A 22,113-nucleotide genomic window follows, 5' to 3' on the forward strand; every position below is an offset into this window, starting at 1 on the left:
TGTAGCGAAAAAAAAAAAAAAGAAATAATTATTCGATCGTATGAAAGTAGATTCGCGAGATAAAAGGTGGTGTCGGCCAGTGGTCACCTTGTTAGGTCACGCGCTTTCACTCTGAAGAAACGCGCACACGCGCTTCTCCGGGGCGTAATAGAATTTACGGTGGCGGTATGCTCGCGATGCGTCAAAAACACCGACGAAGATGTAGTACGCGATAACACGAAGCGGCAATTACTCTTCACTTTCCGCGCCGGCTATCCCTCGCCGCGTTGTGCAGCGCCCTACGTTTCTCTACGTGCGTATGTGTATACATGCGTGTGTGCGTGCCTCGACGGTCGATCGATCTAAACGGGGCCGGGCGTAACAGACGGAAAATCCGGTGAAAAGCGCGGGCCTCCACAATGCACGCAGACGCGCGCACACGGACGAGCCGCAGACGTCATTGTTCCAGGCTTTTGTCGACGAACGAATTACTGTTGCTGTTTAGACCCCTCTCTCATTTGCTCCGTTTTCACCCCTAACCGACCGGCCATCTCCGACGCGCTTTCTCCCGCGACTTTCGATTCCCTCCCCCTCGATCCCACGTGCCCTCATCGGCACCTACTTCCACACTCCGGCTGCGTTGGCAATCGCTGCAAGCCTTTTCAGAGCTGTTCATTTCGATACTGATAACATCGTAATTACCGTTTGCCTCGCGCACCGCTAATTAGCGCCGGCTTGAAGTTTCGCGTACCGCGGTATTTCCGCCGGTTCTCGACTCGGCGAGAGTTCCGCGATACTCATTCTTCCTCAATGATTTATTTATGCAATTCAATGAGCTTTATTAATTTGATTTCCTCTTTAGCGAATTTATTAGCTGAGTTTTTTTTCCGCCGCATGTAAGCGTGTTCACTATTCCGCCGAGGTCTTTACTTAACTTTTTTTTTTTTTTTTTTTTTTTTTTAAAGCAGGAGAGACATTCAGTGTTTTTATTCTCGTTCATTGAAATGCCGATAAACGGCGAGTTTGCAGCGCGCGCGTATGAACGAACGTGTTCCGTCTTATCCAGCTTACGAGCAGAGATTCCCTGAGATATTTTCGTAGAGCCGGGAAATTCGGTGGCCGCTCATTCACGCGCATGACGTGCACAATCGTAAATCCGTGCGATAGCGACGGGGCTCGTTCCCTGCGAGAGCACTATACAAGGGGGTATTATTTCGCGCGTATCTGCGTATCTGCACGGTGACGGTAAACGAAGACGTGCGCCCTTTATTAGAAGCCCTCCGCCCGAGATTTTACACGTCCCGAAATCCCTCCGTATCGCGTGGCGCGTCCTACGCGTGTTTTTTTGCGACGGTTATGTCACAGCGATAATTTCCGCGAGCGGAGATAAGTTTTACGGTTTACGCTTCCTCTGTCGCCGGCGCTCGCAAACGCGACGGTTCGTCCCTTTTTTTTTTTAACATGCGCTTTTTTTCTCTCTCTCTCTTTCCACGTTTAAAAGCGTAGAGACTCGCCGCTCTTTTGACCCCTTCGCTCATTTCTGACTTTAAATAAATGTCTTGGACAACGTGATTTCGTTAGCGTTCCGCGTACGCAGATCGTAGCTCCGTGTACACGCTCTCGCGGCGAGATGGAAGGGTGGCGCGGTAGTATAATTTGCCGTAGGTAGATAACGCATAACTCTGGCTGGTATCTACCTGTCAGATAAGGCATGTCTCGTCGTATTCGGGTCGATGGTGGACGCAGAATTCACTCGGTTCGTGAAGATGGGATTCTGTATCCGACTCTCTATCGCTGTCTGCGTCTCCGCGCGTCCCACCACCCTTTGCTCTCTGTTGCCTGTCTCAACCCGCTTTCGTAGCCCTGACGAGCTCATCGATATGCGGTTGTTCTTGCCGCCGGCGTATAAAACAATCCCTCCCTCTTGCGATAAAACTATACGTACGCCTCCGATCGGCGCGCGTCGTGTATGATTAATTCGCGTGCAGAATTAACTCTTGCCAGATAAACATCGGAATATATCAAAGACCATTTCGCGATTGTCTTGCTTGCGCGCTGTAAAAAATTCAACGTCATAAACGCTTTCTTTCTACTGAAGATTGCATTTTCCTATCCCTTTCTACGTGTGCGAGCGACAAAAGTCTCGCGCGTGTAAATCTTAGGGAAAATTGCGTGAGGCCGTCGCGGTACTCTTTTTACCATCCCCGACGTGCCGTGTAATATTTTACAAACGTCGTTGGGCGCACATGCGACCGGTTCCGCGTGCAGATCATAAAAATCGCAGATTGCGTCCGCATCGCTGTCTCTCTTTTTTTTTTTTTTCCTTTTTTTCCTTGCTCCTCCGGTCGACGTTATTCTCTCCATTCTCCCATTGGCCGGGCGCAGGAAGCCCTACGCGTGTAAATTTCTTGGAGAGATTTGAGGGAGAGATATTGAGAGGGGGACCGCGCTCTTTTTACTCCGCAATAAATTTTATTCCGAGCGCAAACGTCACGCGATATCGAGGATTCTGCAAATATTATCGCGCGCGCTCTCGTCGCGAGCGGGAAATATTGATTGCAACGTGATGCGGACGTGAGTAAGCGAAAGGGTTGATTTCCGGTGAAAAATTACCCGCCTCCCTCCCCTCCCCCGTACAGCCGCCGCCACCGCCGACACGTATTTCTCGCGCTGTAAAAAGCGGGTCTCTCCGAGCAGAGGATACACGCGTAAAAATGTTGCGGAGTAAAATCGTTGCTGTCGGCAGCGCGATACATATTCCACGCGTTCGCATTGTTAATAATAACCGTCCCGCGCTCCCTGTGTCCCTCGCGCATGTATTGACATCGGAATTGATTACTGGCTGATAAATATGCAGAACGTCGTTTCTTGGATTAAAGTAATCCCCGCGAGCGGAAACGGAAAAGTATTAAGTCCTCCTCTCCTCCCGCCCCTTCCGTACGGTATTGTCAAACGCGAGATTTTACGGGTGGGAAATAATATTGTGCGTTGGATGTTTGTTCGATAATTATAGTGGCTATCAGAAGCGCGGCGAACTACTGCGCTTATTAAGAATCGTATCGCGAATTTCACGCAGGACGTCATCAAAATAATGATAATTGATAATGGGATTTTGAAATCTCGTTCACAAGCAATACTGTAAAATAATTAAATTACAATTAGCGCGTTCATTTGACGGCGAATATAATGGTTTCACGGGCGCTGAGAGCGAGAGAACGGTGAAAGAGAAAGAGGGAGGAATTAAAGAGGAACTTTACGTCTATCTCGTATCTCTGTCATTGTCTCTATTTCGTTATCAGCATTATCAACGCCGCTGAGCGGTCCACAGCGCAAATTTACATTCGCCTAATCGAGAAATAACTGAATATAATTAATTTCAACTCGCGGAGTTAATCCTTTTCGATGGTATTAAACAATCAAAAATATGCTGACGCATCGGTCAAAAATGACCATTAAACAGTTGTAATATTCTATAATTTAAAGTGTGTTTCATCGTTGTTTAACGTTATTGTTTTGGCATTATTATCGTTTTAATACGATATTATTACCATAATACATTTTCATGAACTGATTTTAAATGCACATTATGAAAAGATATCGTAGCCTATTAATTATGAAAAATAATATTATTGAGCGTCAATTTTCGATCGTTGCGATAAACGTAACAACAATTTGCTAGTCAACTTAACCCCGTGCGCGTCGTTTAGCTTCACGGTCCGGTGCATAGCATTACAATATTTTACAAACAGACGATATTAAAAATCAAATGCCGCTTTCCATATTTTCTCCTTTATTCTCGCGGATGCCGAGCGTATCCGTAAAGACAAAACGACGAACGAATTAGCCGTGCAATTTTGCTCGATGTTATCGCGGATTACCTGGAGGGAAAATCGATAGAGATAATTCGGCGAGTATTGCTGAGAGTATTGATGATGTTGGCTTTGGTACTGATGGTGGTGGCCGTAATACAGCTGTTGTTGCTGATACGGCTGCTGCTGTTGCGGCTGTTGATGCTGCTGGTGCTGTTGCTGGCGTTGATGATGATGATCATGGTGATGCTGATGATGATGGTACCAGCCGTTATTGTATCCATCCATGTCATATACCGGAGTCACGCTTTACCGGTTCGAATGCGCCCGCGATCAGACGCAAAAAACGAAACGGCACACGCACGGCGAACATATCAATCATTCATCGGTAAGGCGCGGACCGTTCGTGCCTGGAGATCGTTACCGGACGGAATCCGCGGCATTTTCGCGCGAAATTCGCGATGCCCTTCGGTATTATGGCAATAAAGCACGCGAGTGACTCTAACGACGGCTAGGAGCGCGTAGATCAGATATTCCGTCGGTTAAACGCTGTCTCGGAAAATATTAGGTGTCATTAATCATTTCGGTGTCTAATCGGGACGGTCAATTCGCTCGAAAGTTTACGGCGGTGAAATCTCATTAGCGAATATCGGATCTTCGAATCTTCGGCTGCGATTGAGATCCCGCAATCGGGGACCGCGGTATCTGAACGGTGGATGATACTTTGCACTTCCGGCGCAACTAGATTCGCAATTGCACTCTAGCTGATGACGACAGGCCAACTAACTCGCGATGAGAAATTCACGAAATCGGTACGCGAGAGCTGCTGGTGGTCTTCCCTCCCCACTACTTCGTTTTTTAACGTGGCATTTTATTATTCCTCCTTTACGGTGCCCTCGTGTCCAGTTCTCGCTACTTCTCGGTCGCGCCGAACCGGTCGGCACCGCGGACCTTTGTTCTCGCAGGGGGGTCGTTGGGAAAAGCCGGGGCGCATCAGGAAGAAAAAGGGTTACCGATACACGCTCCCGACGAGGTCGGGAATTCCTTTCCCGAAAACCTGCCGGTACTTCCTCCTTTTCCTGACGGTATATGTGGCACGACTCATCCTCCCCGCTCGCGGAATTATGCATGCCGAATTGAATTCTCAAGGAACGGAGGACGTCGCTCCGGGATGAATTGGGTGGCAGTAACTTTTAAATCGCCAGGGCAACGACCAGCCGCGGCTCTCAAGAATTTTATAAGGCTATAGAGATGTAGAAATATGCGGAAACGGAATTAATGTGAACCCAAATAAGATTTTGAAACTAATATAAGACTTCCGCGACGTTAATATTAGGTAGAAAAAAAAAAAAAAAAGACAAAATATATTTTCTTTTTTTTTTATCTTTGGGCGACTTCGGTTTAAAACTAATATTACCGGAAAATGAATATTGTTGGAAAAACGAATGAGTTTCTTGCGTTGTTAAATAAAATACTTTCCGTAAAAATCGTGAATAGGAAACAACTTTCGAAACGTTAAATTTCTAAAAGATGGGAGTATTGTGTATGAAAGGGAGGAAATGCAGAGAGCGAGTCGTGACTAGAATCGAAGCGTATGAAAGAAAAATCGGCGTCGTTATTTGTCTTTCTAGACATTCACCGAACGTTACGCATGCAACAATGTCTCCTGCTATTGACGTTTTTAGTTTCTTTCCGTCCTACCCTACAATCTGTCTGGTTCATGTGTAAACAGGTTATTCGGGGATAGTAATCGGGGACGGTGTCTCATGGGGGTCGCTATTGGAAAGAGTTGAAGGGAGGGTACGACGGCGGATTTCAGACTAGCAGATCTTTTAGTCAAGCTGAAAGGGATAAAGCCAATAATGTCTAGAAATATTTAAAATCGCGGGAACAGGTAAACTTATTAAATTCTAAGAAAAAGAAAATTTATTATATAATATAATTAATTATAATGCTAAAAAAATATAATAACGGGGTACAATAAATATATAATTCATAGAAAAATTATATTAATAAATTCAACAAATAATGTTGCGTACAAAGCGTTAATTAATCATTGCGAATAATTGAAAAAACTTTTTCGACAAAGCTACTAATTAGCTAAAAATCTAAACTCGCGAAACTTTAAGATATCTCGAATTTGTAGTTTATACAAACAGCCATTATTCCTACGCGCTAGGAGCTAATAGAAAAACATTCCCCTAAAGAAATACGTAATCGAACGATATTCAAGAAGCTGACGTCAGCGTTCTCGACCCAGTTTCCTTTCATCGGCTGGTTTTCCGCGCAACCCGCGGCGGAAGACGTATCGGGAAAATTCGCGATTGCGAGTAACATGGGGGTAGCAATTGAATGGGCCTGGCTGCTCGAGGAGATGGAAGCCGCGTATGTGCGAGCGTTCAAAAAAGTGGAACGAAAATTTCAAAGCTCTCTTTCGTCCGGGCGCAAATCGTGCGAGCGAGTGAGTAAATGAACGCGCGAACTTCAGGCTCGGGGAGAAATTGAAAATCGCCAAGTGCGACACGCTCTCTCGCGTTCCCTCCGCCATCCTACCTGTATCATACCCTGAAGGGTATTCGCGAGCGGACGTCCGGGTGAAGAACATGTTAGACGTGAAATATCCATAAAATTAAAAAAAAAAAATTAAAAAACGAGTAATCAGTATTACCGACATTGTCGTTAATGACCCATCTGCGTTTGATATATTATCTAAATCACTATTTCGTACAGCTTTAATAATTATAAAATCTAATTTCGATATGTGTCTCTTAATTTTAATTTTAATAACGCGTATACGTATTGTAATCGATAGAGAGACAACCGCAAATCAAATCGACGAGACGTCTATTTTAACCTGGCGCTGTAGGCCAATTAAATGTTCCGCGCGTTCGTCGAATAACGTTGTCCGTCGACACGTAAACGGAGAAATGCCTCGGCCACCTGCAATCGTAATTTCTCGACGCTCTTTACGCGACGTGACGTCATTAGCCGACGCGGGTCATTGCGATCTTTTCCTCTTTCATCCTCTCTCTTCCTCCCCCCCCCCCTCGCGCACTTTTCTCATCTACTTTTTCCCTATAAACGCCACCGCCATTAGGCCGGCGCACAATTTTCCTCGCTTTTCCGCCGGCTAATTAAGACCGCGTAGACGCCTTCTGTTTGCTGCGGTTTCGATCTCGCGTGAGCTTTCACGGACGCCGCAAGTCAATTTCTCCATCCCGTCGTAGCCGGGTGGCCTCCCCCGGTTCGATCACGGAGACGGAAGTTAACGATACGCAAACTATCGGGACAGTTCAAGGGTGCCTGTTATTGGCAACTTTCCAGAAGAAATCGCAAATATCAGATCAAGCTGGATATTGACATGTCTCATTTTGATCAAAGATAACGTAACGAAGTCTTGAATTAATATCGAAGTACGCCGAGACCGCGATATCTATTTCGCAAAATTTATTTCCGACAGGGCCAGCTATGGTCGTTTGTGCGAGACAAACGTCTGCTTGTAAATACGTATTTTTAATTTCCCCCTCCGTTTCATAATTGCTATAAACGTTATACTTGATTTAATTATGAAAACATATTAGCGAACGATAATAGAATCTTTTTATGCCGCAACGTCGACGAGCACTTGTTTCATTCGTTTCATTACATGTCTTTTTCATCCTCGATTTCACTCGGAATGTCTAACGTTGAGTAATTGCACAATTGTGAGCGCTATTAACGTTTTCAATGTTCGCTGCAGCTGCGATTGACATTAAATCAACGCCTTTCACAGCGCAAATTCACGTCGTTGTTACGACGTCAAACGTGTTACGATAGACCGTGCGTTTCGTTTTTTCTCCGCAGCAGTCTTAATAAATTTTTCATCGCGAATTAACGGGGCTCGGCGAGTTCGCGGTCGAACGCGGCAGCGTCGATTTTTTTTCTTTTTTCTTTTTTTTTTTAAAGGGCGAGTAATTGTATTTAACGCGTAACGAGGGCAACGCGCCTGCGGTGCTCGGCCATGATTCGGGACGAAATTGGAAAATCGCTCGGGCGTTCGGCGAGGAAATGAGCTCGCCTTTGTCGCCGGCGAACGTGACGCGTTAAAAACCACCAAAATTAAACCAGCCGAGCGCGGACGAATGTCGCAGTCTTAACACGCACGGTCGTGATAATCCGAGGGTCGTCACACTCCGCTTCGCGACACGCGCCAAGAGCGCGTAGAAGCGGTCGCGCAGATTAAAGGGACCTTTATGCAATCGGCGGTATTGCGCGCGGGCGTGTACGCGTGCCTACGTGAATTCGGAATGGAGATAATTACGTGCACGAGTTTGTAACGAGTCCATAAAGCGTCGGGGTCGTGGTGGAATCGGTCGAACTTATTGATCGGGAATGCGCGCGCTCGCTTTTTATCCCTCGGTTCCCCCTCGACCCTCCCCCGGCCCCTAAGCTTCGTCGTTAATTCCACTTTGAATAAATATGAATTCGCGCGCGCTAACCCAGGCTATCAACCCTTTTTATTTCCGCGCCGTCTCCTCGCGTGCGTAAGAGAACGCAATTAACCGCCGACAATTCTGCGAGATCGCTCCGGTGTTATATAAAGGGCGCGAACTTGTTTCGCGGATGCCATCCGCATAATCGCGGTATCGAGTAGTCGCGAGAAAGCGACAGGTGACACCGTGCTTTGCGTTGCTAATTTACCCTCGTGTTCGCGCGACTTGTTTTATTTCGATCAAAAATTTGCGGGATAAGTTTCAGAAGAAAAAAAAAAAAATAACGTCTTGCGCAAACTGCAAGTTGTTAGTCATTAATAAGTAATATTCGAAGGGGAAAAAGAGGGGTAGGGAGAAGGAGAGATCTGAGACTCGGCCAAAAATTTATGGAGATAGTATACTCCCGCGAGGTACTTTGAAAGTCTTTGAAAGTGCACCTGAAAGCTTTCCCTCGCTTGCTGTAAATGTCTTCTCTAGTCTAACCCACTAATTAGCATCTCAACACGCTACTACTCTTCAGTCATGGGCAATGGTAGCTTTGGCGCTACTTTGCAATTATAATGATTGTCAGAGCGCATTATATCTTAAGGTATCGCCATGAAAGCGGGTATTAGAATTGTGTATTTCATAGTGTAACGCGGTTTTATGTCGGATTCCTTGATAAGCTCCGAATGAATCGTGCAAGTTAGTTTCTATGCCTGGGCTGTTAATGAAGTGAACCTGCGATGAAAGAGAAACAGACACCGCGAATTATTTATTGCAGCTATTACAAAAATCGTGATCTTCTCACGGTGCTTACAAAAAAATATAAATAAAAAAAAATTAAAAATAAAAAAAAAACAAAAACTATGCCTTAATAATCAGAATTAACTATTTCTGATAGACATCTATTTTTATAAGTTATATAATTTTTTTTTGTTATAACATATTTGCGGGATATATCACTCTTTTACCGGGAAACTGAGGCGTGTTTCGTTCTTTACTCCTTCAGAGACCTTTCTGTTCTCTCTTCTCCCGGCTGCCTTTATCACGCGTTCGCGCCATTGAAAGCAACTTGCCAATTAATTCCTACCTCTCCCATCCGTTGTACGCACTTTGAACAACTAGAGACACGGCAGGTAACTGCAATTGGATACCAGTATTCACTTTCAAGAGTATTCTCGCCGTGCTTTGTAGCCACCCTCGCGTTCCGCTCTCCATTTATGCATCAAGTCCTACCACCTCGCCTCGATTTCTCTTATCTGTCCTAGACCTTTCTCTCGTTCTCCGTCTCGGTATAATGTAACAACATCAGGAAACGGATACGCCGTCTCGATTCGCAATGAATGACGACGTCTCAAGACCGCAAAACGGTTCAATCCCTGCCGAAGTTTGTAATTCGAGCGCCTAATTAGTGAAAACCGGTAAGCCGCTTACTTCGAGAAGGGGGGAAAATATGTTGCATTATGCGCACCATATTATGGAAAATGGTCGTGATAATATCTAATGCGCCTGTGCCGCGTGCTAAATTATTGACGCGTCGACGTCTGGCGAAATCGTTATTGTTCCACAGTTATTCTTCTTATCGTTCGCGTCACTTTAAAAATCGGCACGAAAGAGCTCATTAATACAAAATATTTTACAGGGCAGCGCAAGAGGAAATTTTTGTTCCTACCTTATAAATTAATTGAAGGAGCGCACGTTAAAAAAAAAAATTTAATTTAATAGAAAATCTAATAGAACATAATTTCTTTAAACTGAACCTTTACGTACAGCCGTCAGAAAAATCGAAGCGGTATTGATACGCTGTTTATCATTACGGAAAAGTAATTGACGTTCCCTCTACATCGTTATTATACACGCGCGATATTTTTACTCTACGCGAGTATTTTGAGATCCCGATTACAGGCTATCGTGTTTGCCTCTCGAGAGGCGGTAGAACGGTCCCCCCCCATTGTACGCTTCCCTCGCGTCCGCGATAGGCGGCGATGAAATTTCACAAAGATCCGGACATCGATCCTTCGCCGAACGGAAGCGCCGACGTAAAAGCGCACGGTAACATCGTCGAGGCGGGCCGGCGGAATAAAGTTTATACACCGTACCGCGGGATTATATCGCCGATAGAGGCAGGATTCTTGCGATAACTCGGTTCGTCGCGTATCGCGAGCAAACACGGGCGGCGAATTGAACGGAGGCGCGCCAAGTATTTTCCAATTACATCTTCCATTAACGATCCCGCCGCGTGTACGGTGCGCGGCGTCCGTCGGGGGCCGGGTCGATCGAAGAATTCTGCACGCCGTAGAAAATTCGCCCCGGCGTCCCGTATATACATTATTAATTAATCTAGATAGGAATGTCTCGTGCGCACCGCCGTAATATCGCCACTTCCAACTCGGAAGCAATATTGTATGGGGCGGGAAGACTTAAAAAGAGAACGCCGAAGGTTTCGACGACGACAACGGGCGCGCGGCCTGATGGGAAAACTAATTTAACGAAAATATGAAGATCGGTCGTTGTGAATTACGATGCCGGCAGCAGTTCGAGATAAACGAAAGAATTTATCACGCTGAGGGAAGGAGATATCCCGTTCGGGGCTTTCATTATTCAGCAAAATTGTAGTCATTTGTAACGATTTGACCGAACTTGTGCGGAGCAAACTCCGATTTGCACGTCCTGATAGGTCGAAAATCTGTTTGAGAAATAATCGTTCTCGTTGAACGAGATGCGCATATGTCACTTAAAGCCACGATCAGCGGCAACGGTTTTTCTTGACCCGGAGACAGGAAAAGAAACGAGGTCGCCGCCGTGTCGAGCCCCATTAGCATTTTTGGTATGGTTTAAAATTTAAATCCCCCGTGTCGGCGAATCGCGGAAGGAACAACGGAAGGACGCGAGTCAGGAAGCGCCGTCCGTGTCCCTTTAAAAACCCCTCGCGCAATGTTTCACGACCCCCGTGTGTCGTGGCTGTAGCACGCGCGCGCGGCCAAACAGAAACGCTGTACGAGAAACCACGAGGAAGAGAGGCGAGTGCGGCGAGGAAAGAAAACCAAAAGAATAGAAGCGAAAGGAAAGAGGCGACGCGCGAAAAAGGCGCGAAACGTGGCCAACAAGCAGCTGCTCGTCCCGATCGGCCGGGTTTTGCGCGCATAAAACCAACAATAAAATTTGGAACAAGCGGGAAGGAGGCCGCACGTGCCCGTGATTTTTCAAGGCCATCAAGAAGATCTCTCTAACGTACCGAGAGACACGAGGAAGATCGCGATCGCGCGAAGCGGTGCCGATTGGTCCGGAAAGTGAAGTTTTTAGGGTAGTCTGGTCGTCATTGGCGAACGTGACGGTCACTGGGGGGTCGAGTGATGCGCCGGGGCACTCGCTGGGGGTTCCCTCCGACGGTTCGCTGGGGGTCTCTTAAGGAGCGGAAGGGCCGCTGAAAATTCTTTCGCGTAACGGGGTGGACGTGACACCGGTCGAGCGGGTTCAACGGTGGGAAGATACGTTGTGGAAAGCGCGCCTAGCGTCCGCGATCGCACCCCTGAGGATTTTTCGGGACCTGCTTCTCATCCCTCCCGTCTCGCCCTAGCGAAAGGGGCGAAAGGGGGAAAGTTCGGGGGGGTATATACCGACCCCTGCGAAGCGACCGAACGGAAGACGCCGTTGATGATGGGTTATTTAAACGGGGCATTGAATTTTTACTTCCGCCGTGAGGAACGTCACTCTCTCTCCCTCCCTCGTCTTTTCTCTCGGGAAAGGGCGAACCGGTGCACCTTGTCTCGGACCTCGTCTTTGCCTTGGGTTGGCTCCGTCGCAGCATCACGCGGGATTTATTAAAGCAGTCATATTTTATGAAAAGCGCCCGGTGGCCCGCGTTTTCTTTCTCTCTGTTTCTCCGTATTGCAGCGGCGCTCGGTTTTGTATTACGCCGCGCTAAAATTTATCTCCGCGACTCTCCTGCGTTTATTAATGGAAACGGCGGTGGTGCGCGAGCGCTTCGGGCGGCCGTGTAATATTTGACGAGGGTAGGCAACATCTCCGCGGACGCGCACCGCCGGCAACTTGCCGGATAAATATTCTCGTGAATTCTTCGCTCGAATATAACGCCACGCGATGCCATTTCAGGAATGTTCGTGCATTCCCCGCGACGTTTCACTTGAGTTTAGAGCGAGCGCGCTACGTGGCGCGAACCGTCCGTAAATTTAGTTCCTGTATCTCTTTCAACAATATACCTACAAAAGAGATATAATTCGACCGTGCGAGTAATCTTCGGAGGCGTGAATTTTAATTTTTAACACGCTTTTCAACACCGGTGTTACGATCGCGCGCGTTATTTGCCGTTGAATCTTCCGCGCGCGAGGCGAACTCCTACGAGAGTTCGTATCTAATCAACAACATTGTCAGATGCAAGTTTAGCCGGCGGCGAATTGCCGCGGCGCTCTTTCGTAACGGCCGATTACAGCCGGGGTGATTCGTTTCATTTAATCGCGGCGATAAGCCGCGGCTGTAGCGAGCTCGCGAGATGAGAAGGGCCCGCCGCCGGGGCGGTAAAAGAGAAACGTCGGAGGCTGGGCGAATTGAGAGCACACTCGAGTTTACCGGCGGGAAATGGGCCGGCGTGTACGCTTTCGCGTGGTAATGGGAAAGGCGACAGATGCGAACGGCGGCAGTTTCGCGATGAAACTATCGTGTCGTATAAAGGGGTGAAGCCCGTTGTTACCGCGGCGGCCGACTGCTGTTGTCCGGGGGATGGCGCGGACGAAGGATGGCAGTCTGCAACCGGCGACATAAACTTACGATAGCGCAAACGACCGCGACAGCGGCGAGAGTCAGGCTGGCGTAAACGGAGGGGGTGGTTCCTCAGTCTCGAGGGTTTACACGCGGCGGTATTTGTACAGGCGTCTCCACTTCGGTAACGATCGCCCGTAATTCTTATTCACGCAGCCGTGATAAAGAGCGCGTGTTTAACTCCGCCGACCGAACGTCTTCTTTTGACGGTGAAAGGAATTGCTCGCAATCGCCGCCCGTCGACCGCACACCTTTCGCGAACGAATTCTGTTCGCTCCCGCTTAGTTTTGAAATTCTAATTCAATTTGGACGCCGGCGACGTGTTGTAAGAAGCGGATTCATATTGGCGCGGGGTCTCGAAACGCGGCGCGACGACTTTTAAATTTGACTTTGAATTTAACACGCGCTTTCAAGCTCGCGATATTCAATGTTGCCTTTTAATTTTATCGTTATATTTAGCATTAGCTAACTTGCAAAATGCGAATAAAATTAAATATGTTTTGAATCTATATGACTGGGGAAGAGATTAAAGCAGCTTCTCGTTCTTCTCGAAAGACAGCTTCGGGCATGCCATGTAAAAATTTCATTTAGGGGTTAACGGAACATCCCGAACTTTCACTTAAGTACAACGCCCAACTTGGGCTGTATCGCGATCGCCCGTGGAACAACGAGCGGCGTACCAACGATCTTTCATAATTGAAGAGCTCAACTTTTAGACTTTCGCCCGGCCGCAATTTCACGTAGATACAGATTACATCCTTCCGGAGTTACCTATTAAATTACTTATGCCACGGCGGAGGCGCCGAGACGTAACACTATCGTTATCGCTACTCCGATATAACTACTTGTTTCTGGATTTTCCTTTCAGCGAGGTGATAAATGCGCTGCCGTTCGACGTAAATCAAACCGAATTCCCGTCAAGTATAATAGCGTCGGAATTTAATATTAGCTGGGCTCAACGATTTTCGTACCATCTATAAAACACGATTTTCGCCACGTTTTCACGTTTGACGTAGTCCCATTCGTTATATTTTCTCGATTATTCATTTAAAAGAGCATCGAAATGTACCTTGAATTATATTAATTAACATTTTTCATTACGAGGTCGTATTTTCTTTTACGAACCGAGTACTCGTAGCATCCAATAATCATCTACTAAGTTTGTCACGCTTTGTGGATGCATGACATATCGCATCTTCGTCGACTAATTCACGCCGACGTGTTTAGAGGGGAAAACTTTCGTTCTAATCCTACTCGAGTCCTCCACCTAGGAGCGTCGACAGAGTCCATACATATTAACGGCATTTATCGATCCCGAGCTCCCCCCCGGCACCCATTCTAATTCCTTTTAGTCAGAAAATTTCAAAAACTTTTTGTTCTTTTAAGGGTTCATAATAATAATAAAAATAAATAGGCACAGAAATTACTTGTTCCGCGAACATTCTGCATTTCCGTTTATTTGGAGAATAAGTGTCGTACATTTGACAGCCACGGTAAACTAATATGAATGCACGCCGCGTTTAATATGCTTGCATTTAATATGCGTGTCACCTCGTAAACGTAATGAACCAGAGTCTCCAGAACATGCACGCGTTATGTGAATATTTACATAAGTAACAAGTAGCAGCAAAGAGAGAGGTGGAGAGAGTCGAGGAGAGTCAGAGAGAGAAAGAGAGAGAGAGAGAGAGAAAGAGAGAGAGAAAGAGAGAGTGGCTCGGGGCCAGGGTTATAACTCGGCAGTTATACAGTTATGACGTCGTACCAGTTTGATATCGCCGGATATATCGCGCTCGCGAAACACATCACATTCAGTGCTACACGGCCTGAAAAACACGTAAAACACCAGATGGAGTTGACACACTCTTGATTGACCGTTATTTACTCTATCGATACTTTCAGCGGTACATAGATGAAAGTAAATATAGCGATAATATATTAAAAAAAAAAAAAAAAATTAAAAAGAATAAAGTAAAAAAAATTATTCCCAGCCGAATCTGCGTCAATTTGTATCGTAATTAAAATTCGTGCACTGAATTCTGATTGAGTATTACCGGAGAGATTTTGCTTAACGCTATTTATATCGGTTCGTCTTATAAGCTACATTTCAGTTAAACAAGCGCTCGTAAAAAGTGTCCCGACGCAGTCGCGACGCAGCAACGCAAACTTAAAGTAACGCAACGTGACATGCACCCGAGTGTGTGCTGTGCCAAAGCGATTGTATACACGAGATCGTACTATTTCGCAGCTGTGACTAGGTTGCCGGGAGATGACTAAAAGGACCCTCTTACGTATCACATCCGCGACATGCGACCGAGATACACGTTCGCCAAACAGTTTTCCATTCGAGACGGCAACGTAAAACATGCATGTAAATCTGAGATAATCGAGTTGCAAAGTTTCGCAATTCCCTTCCGAATAGCGCATTCATCCGCGCTATCGTGAGACCGCAGCGGGCGTTAATAACTCCCCCCTTCCCCCCGCCCCCAGCTCTTACAACTATTACCCGTGTAAATCATTGAATTTTTACAGTATAATTTTATATTATTATAGCCGGCAAGTTGTATGTAATTTCTTTTATATCGTACGGCCGTATATTTCACGCGGAGCGACGCGAATTATGCGTCTGGAATGCGTCAGGAGTGCGACGTGTCGTCGCAAATACGGTCGTCATCGATATTCGTAACGCAGATCCGTCGTGCGCGAGTGAAATCCCTGTTAACGACGGGTAATAGCGTCAAGGTAAGCCGTGATGTAAATCGTCGAGACGATGCAACCACGGTCACCGTCCTTCTTCGCGCGTAATAAAAAAAAAAAAAAAAAATTACTTCCACCGAACGAGAGGAAGACGAGGTAATGACGAAATGTCACGGCTTCGGGCGACCGTCTCGCAGATCTGCGCCCTCGCGTGCATATTCGCAGCCGTCTAGAGCGAGTAACGGATCATAAATATACAGGGAAATACGATGAATATTCCCGTGGCGCGATATAAAGCTGGCGGATAATGGCTGGAACGTGTTTTACGATATCAAAGTGACACAAGAAGGCTAAATATAACTTAACGGCGCACTTTGCGCCCGTCTTTAATGCCTATCGTGCATTACCGTCGGCGACGAATAACTTTCTCATCACGCGATGATCCCTCAGACTGATGCACGCGCGCGGTATAGCACGACTCCGATAAACATGCAAATAAGAGAGAGAGAGAGAGAGAGAGAGAGAGAGAGAGAGAGAGAGAGAAAGAGCCATCCGCGCGAGTTTCCGAACGGTCCGGTGTATTCTGCAGCCGCGATTCGGCGTTTTCATTGTGCGATCAAGCAACGCTAACGCCCGCGACTATAACGTAATTGTATAAGGGATCGCAATTAAATCGAGTTTGCCGAGTTCGCTCTATATGCAAGATCCACCCTCTCGCGCTCCCCTTTCATCGCCGCTGTAGATCCCGAAGAATCCGTTCGTCCTCGAGTTCCTAAGCAATTACGACAGTTTCCGAGAGCGTTTCGCGATTGCCCGCAGTTCGGTGCCGAGGTGGCGGCGGAGGCAGGACGGCAAGAAGAGTACGAATCCCCGTGCCGCTTCTCGCTGGCCCACTCTCCTCTGGCTCTCCCGCGTCCATTGCCGAACCCTCATACATATTAATGGAGATCGGATCGATTTTACACCGCGCCCGCTTCTTGCTGTGTTTAGGGACATCGACGTTCCAGCGCATAAGCTCTTCGGGCCGCCCGCAATGGTTATTATGCCATTAACGTAATGAAGTTAGGTGGCGGAGAGGGCGACAGCGGTGGGTCCCGTCGCGGAAAAACGCGCTGAAATACAGGCGAGCTAGGATCTTCGATGATGAACTGCGCGTACGTTTTCTTGCGCCGAACGCGGCGATCGATGAGCACTGCCATTGCAGGTGGCCGATGAGCGTAATTATAGGAACCGGCGTTCTACATAGACTTCTAAGTACAATAAACATTATAGTTGTTAGCCACGATGATTCACGAGGGAGGGGGGGGGAGCTACTTATTAATTTCATCATTTAATTAAGAAAGTTATTTTAAATGCCGATCGTAAATTTAGCCGGTAATAAAAATATTTTAATTATATTTTAACGCTGGTGAATTTTGCACAAATTTATGCACCAAATTCATCAACGGAGTCGTTCCCAGGCGACACGGTGGATTAAAACTCTTGACTAAGTACAGTCCCGTACGTAAACGGCTATCGTCTTTTATGCATGATTCGGTAACGACAGTAAACGGTTTATAGACAAGCCGGGGAATGTTCGGTCACACTATTACCAGATCGATGCAGCTGTCGCGTTGGACATACGGCTGATATGTTTGTACATTGAAGAGACGAGTTCCTTCTGCCAACACTCGACGTATGCGGAGACTTGCCATTAATATTCCTCATATCAGCGCTTAATGGGTTATACAAATGTTTCGCTTGCACAGACGGCTGAACGAACAACGTGGGGAAGTCTTTCGGACGCTATCGATCGGCGTAAATAATTTAGCGCGCTCGGCGAAAATGATATTAAAGGCTTGTTTCACGTTAAACGACATTTTTACTTTAAACGCGGCACAACGAGTGGCGTACGACTTGCCGGGAGCGAGATATTCGACCGGTTACGATCTTCCACGCTAATCACGCGCTTTTCTCCGACGGACGACAAGAAGGACGTCGGAAGAAAATTCTGTAGCGTTCGATGCGTCGAACCGTGAAAAGATCCGCTCAAAGGCTCCTTTCACTACGTCGTCCTTTTGATCGCCGAAGATTCGGACGGCCGGAAGGACAGGGATGTAAAGGGAACCGAGCGAGACCAATTAGCGATTCGCGCAATTTTATCAAGCGAGCACCGCGCGTAATTCAACGGGAGAGGTTCAAGGGGAGGGGGGGGGGCGGATTAAGCTGCGCTACATGGCTCTCAATGACGGATTTAACTCTCGCGCTGACGAAACGTTTCATTCCAAGCGGCTCCCGAGGACCATTCCCATTCGCGAAACCGGCTCGACCGCTATTTTAACACTGCGCGGGATTTGCCCACCGTGAAAGAGCGGAGCGATCAATTCAAATCGATGGAAAAAATCGCGGCAAAAATATTTTGGCAAAAAAATATTAAAGGTTTGATAAAATGGAGGGATAAACGTTATTTCAGTAGCTATTCAAGATAGAAATATATATTTTTTCTTGTGTCAATTCGAAAGTTATCTGAATCTTCCTTTTTTTTTATTATTTTTTTTTTTTTAATTTTCTAAAGTTCGTAATGCGCACGCAAGTTCTTGAGGAGGATATCGCGTCCGCCTGTCATTTCATCCGGTTGCGTCCCGACGAGAAAATGAACAGGATCCCGCACAAAGGGTCACGCGCGGTGGTATCTCGCTGTGTTTCGCGTTTCCGTGCAATATTCGACGAGTCCTCGTCGACGGGATTACGAGTGCCGGGATAGTATCCGCCGCGATACGTAATGCGATTTGCGATGTATTCGCCGCACAAAAGATTACCGCGGCGAGTTCCAACGAGCCGTGCACACGGGATCTTGGGCGCGCCCGGTAATACTTCCGCTGCCTAATGCGGAAGAAGGGCCCTTTCAACAGAAAGCAGGTCTGAAGGTACTACAGGCACCATTGCTCTCGGCGCTATCTCGGAATCTCGTTACGCGACCCGTAATAAAATCATACAGGATGTACGCGATTCGACGGTGCACCGTGATAGTAATATTCAGCGGGATTTGTCTCGGCTGATGTAATCTAGACTCGGCTCGATTTTATACCGCCAAAGTACACGAGCAATATTAATAGCAATTAAAAATTATCAATTATATATATTACTCACCTGCGAATGATTCCACATCTTCGGTTTTGGGCTCGATCTTGCATTGTTGGTCGCGTTTCCGCTCGCGGAGTTGTTGGAAATATTGCCGGGCGACGCAGTAGATTTGATGGACGGTTTTTGTGTCTTTTGTATTTGTGCCGCCACCGCTGTCGAAGGTGTTACAGTCCGTTGCTGCTGCGGCTGAGGCTGTTGCTGTTGTTGTTGCGTGGTTGTCTGCTGCTGCTGCTGTTGCGTTTGTTGCATAATTTGCTGGATGAGCTCCAGCTGCTGTTTCGTGAGGCCATCGTTACTAGCGCCGGGAGACGTAGCACTCTGTAAAATATTTTTAGCGACTATTTAAAACCGAGTTAAGAAATATCTATAGAAATTGTCAGCACATGTCGTGCTAAGAATAAAACAAATTTATTTCTCAATTATAAAAAAAAAAAAAATTGCTTAATTAATCACCTCCGTAATAAAATAAAAAAATGTAAACCGTTACATCATTTACATTGAAAAGCAAGAAACGCGATTGTACGTTTGATCGAATCTAACCGCAGTTGGAGTACCGTCCGTTCTGTTCGTGATCGGTCGCGAGCGTGGCCGCAAACCATAATCGATCATACCTTAATAGAGCATAACGTAGCCTTAGTGTCCAACCCTGGCCCACGTTCTGACAATAGTTAAATCGATCGAATTTAATAATTTGCCGAACCAAAGCGAAATTACGAGCGTAACGCACCACCGCCGCCGCCGCCGCCGCAATCTCGACATCCATTAAAACAAGCGCCGACTATAATTCTATCCGTAAACGTGCTGCAATAAACCGTAAATATATTGCCGATTCGACGTGTCCGTCAACTAACGCGCGACTACAATTATGCACACGTGCACGTGACGCCTAGAGTGCCATGTGCTAATCCGTCTTTGCACCCTATTAAAACGGTCGCCGTATATACGCGCGGAGATGAACATTACGATTCTACTTGATGACATTATTATTTTCAATATTTCAAGAGTTGAGCACTTCAAAATGCATAAATAATAAATATGCATTAATGGAGACAGAGGAGAAGTACAGACTTTTTTTTCACTTTGCGCACACTCCATTGTTCCGTAAAAGTGATAAATCCATGTAACTGTTATTATAATACAGCGGGAAAAAAAATAAAATTTTAATTTTATACTATTTTTCGAGCTTGAAGCAGAGGGAGAAAGAGAGAAAAAAAAAGAGATAAAAGGCAGCCATTACTAAATCATTTCCGTGCATTATACGCGGGCGAGATTTTATACATTGTTTTATGCAACGCGGACTTAACGTACACCCTCACTCTCGCGTCTGTGTATGCGAGCAGGTTACAAAAAATACGCGGAAATATTCGCGATCAACGTTCTCACCTGCATGCTCGCATTGCCGTGTTGTAGGCTGCGCTTTGTTTTACAATCCGGCAATCGTGCGGCGCGGCGCGCTTTGCCCGCGTCGTTTCGAGCATTATACTGCCGATTTTTCGATTGAGCCCTTTTCGAATGGCGCACAGGACGTCGTGTATGCGCACACTGGAAATACAGATGCGGGCGGACACGGCGTTCCAGTTCGCATCGCTATGTTTAGAGGACGATCCGCGGAAATCGCGATACCGCGGCCCGAGTTTTCCTTACACGCGAGAAGTATAAACGATAAAAATAATGATCCAACTTGGGATTTTTAATTCAGATGTTACGGTCGTGAGACTGGACATAACCTTTCCTTCGGTGATATATGACTTTTCATGGGAAGTGATAAAAAAATGAGTATGTCTTCTCGATGAGACTAAATTGTGATTTTTTAAAATAATAGGAATAAATAAATACTCTTTTTTTTTTTTTTTCCTTTAATTCAGTTATAAGATAAATTTAAATTCTGAAATTGCTCCGCGACACAAATGTAACAAACGCGACTCGTTTTTCTTTCGTTCTTTTTTTTTTTTTAATTACTTCTACACGTTGTATAATTTATTACAATTTCGGTTCATATTCTTAGCGCACTCGACGTATATAATCACAGCTGATACGAGCTGCAAATTAGAAGTGCGCAAACAGCCTAATCGATAAAAGGCTCTAATTATCATCAGCCACGTTTCTGGCTCGCCGGCTGAATGCGTAGATTGCGGACAAAGGAATTTATTTTGTTTGCGCGCTTATTTCGTTTACTACGCCCTGCAAAATGAGAACGAGCCGGCCGGGCGCAGCGCGAGATAATTGCGTCGCGAGGGAAACCGCTAATCAGTTTTACGCTCTGATATGACGATTGCACGTACGAAACGAGGTACGGTGTTGGGCGGAACTGCGTTTCCGGCCGGCGGTAGGGCGCGGGCGCGAATTGAACCGTCGATTAAAATTGGATTTGTTAATTACTGCAGGGAGCGGCGGCGGCCGCGGCGATGACGGTGGCCGGCGGCTCCCGATCTGGCTCATACCTTATTAAACCTTCATTTCGTAATTCCCACGCGCTGTCGTTTGTCATCGTCGTAATCAGCGGATCTCTCGCCCACCGCGTCTGCCTCCGTTTCCGAGGCGAGGTCGGCCGCGTTTTAAGAATACCGTCCCCTCGCCGCATCTTTCCGCGCGATAGTTTTACCGCAAATAATCAGCGGGGTTATTTGACTGCCGCCGGAGTCTCGCAAACACGAACCGCGCCCGCATTCGCAAACAATCGATGCCGGGAGCGATAGGTTTGTAAATACCCGCACAGACACAGTGCGCCCCGGCTATTGATATAATATGCACCGGTATTTCCGTTTTATTCATGAGTCCGAGGATATTAATCCGCGTCCTGTTTTTCAGCACGCCTCTCTCGCCTTTCGATTCTTCAATTTGTTGCCCGCGTACCTCGCGCAAAATGCAGCTCGCCTCGTATCAATAATACGTATTACTCGCGTAATTACAGAAACACATTCATTAAACCGAAGCATCGCGCTAATTGACGTGGGCGTTTATTAAAATACGCTCTTTAATCATAAATATTTTTGCTGGTCATCGCGATGTACATATATCGATTTGCGATGTACTGTCGCGTATTGTGCACATTATTACAATTATTATTTCGCGATGCGTGCTTTTCCGTTTCAATAATTTATCCGCCTTATATGAATTATATAACAATCGTAAAATTTATAAGTAAGAACGTGGCGAATCCATTTGTAACGATATTAAAATTACACGTATATCCTTTTATTGTTCACGATGCTGCTGCCGCAGATTTGTCAATTTTTCATCGTCGGCTTTAACGTCGCTGTAAACATTCCCGCAAAAAT

At 46.4% G+C, this 22,113-nt stretch overlaps 2 protein-coding genes across 10 annotated transcripts in view; both read right to left on the reverse strand.

Moving 5' to 3' along the window:
* LOC139113942 (zinc finger protein 541) overlaps positions 1 to 22,113 on the reverse strand; it is a 344,562-nt gene that overhangs the window by 43,947 nt on the left and 278,502 nt on the right. For all 9 annotated transcript variants that reach the window (XM_070675406.1, XM_070675404.1, XM_070675403.1 and 6 more), the window contains one exon: positions 18,842 to 19,153. In XM_070675406.1, the coding sequence (XP_070531507.1) occupies positions 18,842 to 19,153 (312 nt within the window). The remainder of the gene's footprint in view (positions 1 to 18,841; positions 19,154 to 22,113) is intronic.
* On the reverse strand, positions 2,706 to 6,876 carry LOC139101188 (sex-determining region Y protein-like). The gene has a single exon (XM_070654134.1). The coding sequence runs from the start codon at positions 4,074 to 4,076 to the stop codon at positions 3,735 to 3,737; it is 342 nt and encodes a 113-aa protein (XP_070510235.1). The 5' UTR covers positions 4,077 to 6,876; the 3' UTR covers positions 2,706 to 3,734.

This window comes from Cardiocondyla obscurior, linkage group LG03 (assembly GCF_019399895.1).
Source record: "Cardiocondyla obscurior isolate alpha-2009 linkage group LG03, Cobs3.1, whole genome shotgun sequence".
Taxonomy (NCBI): Eukaryota; Metazoa; Arthropoda; class Insecta; order Hymenoptera; family Formicidae; genus Cardiocondyla; species Cardiocondyla obscurior.

Excerpts from the sequence above, each read along its gene's own strand:
- LOC139101188 (XM_070654134.1), bottom strand. The coding sequence starts at position 4,076 with ATGGATGGATACAATAACGGCTGGTACCATCATCATCAGCATCACCAT.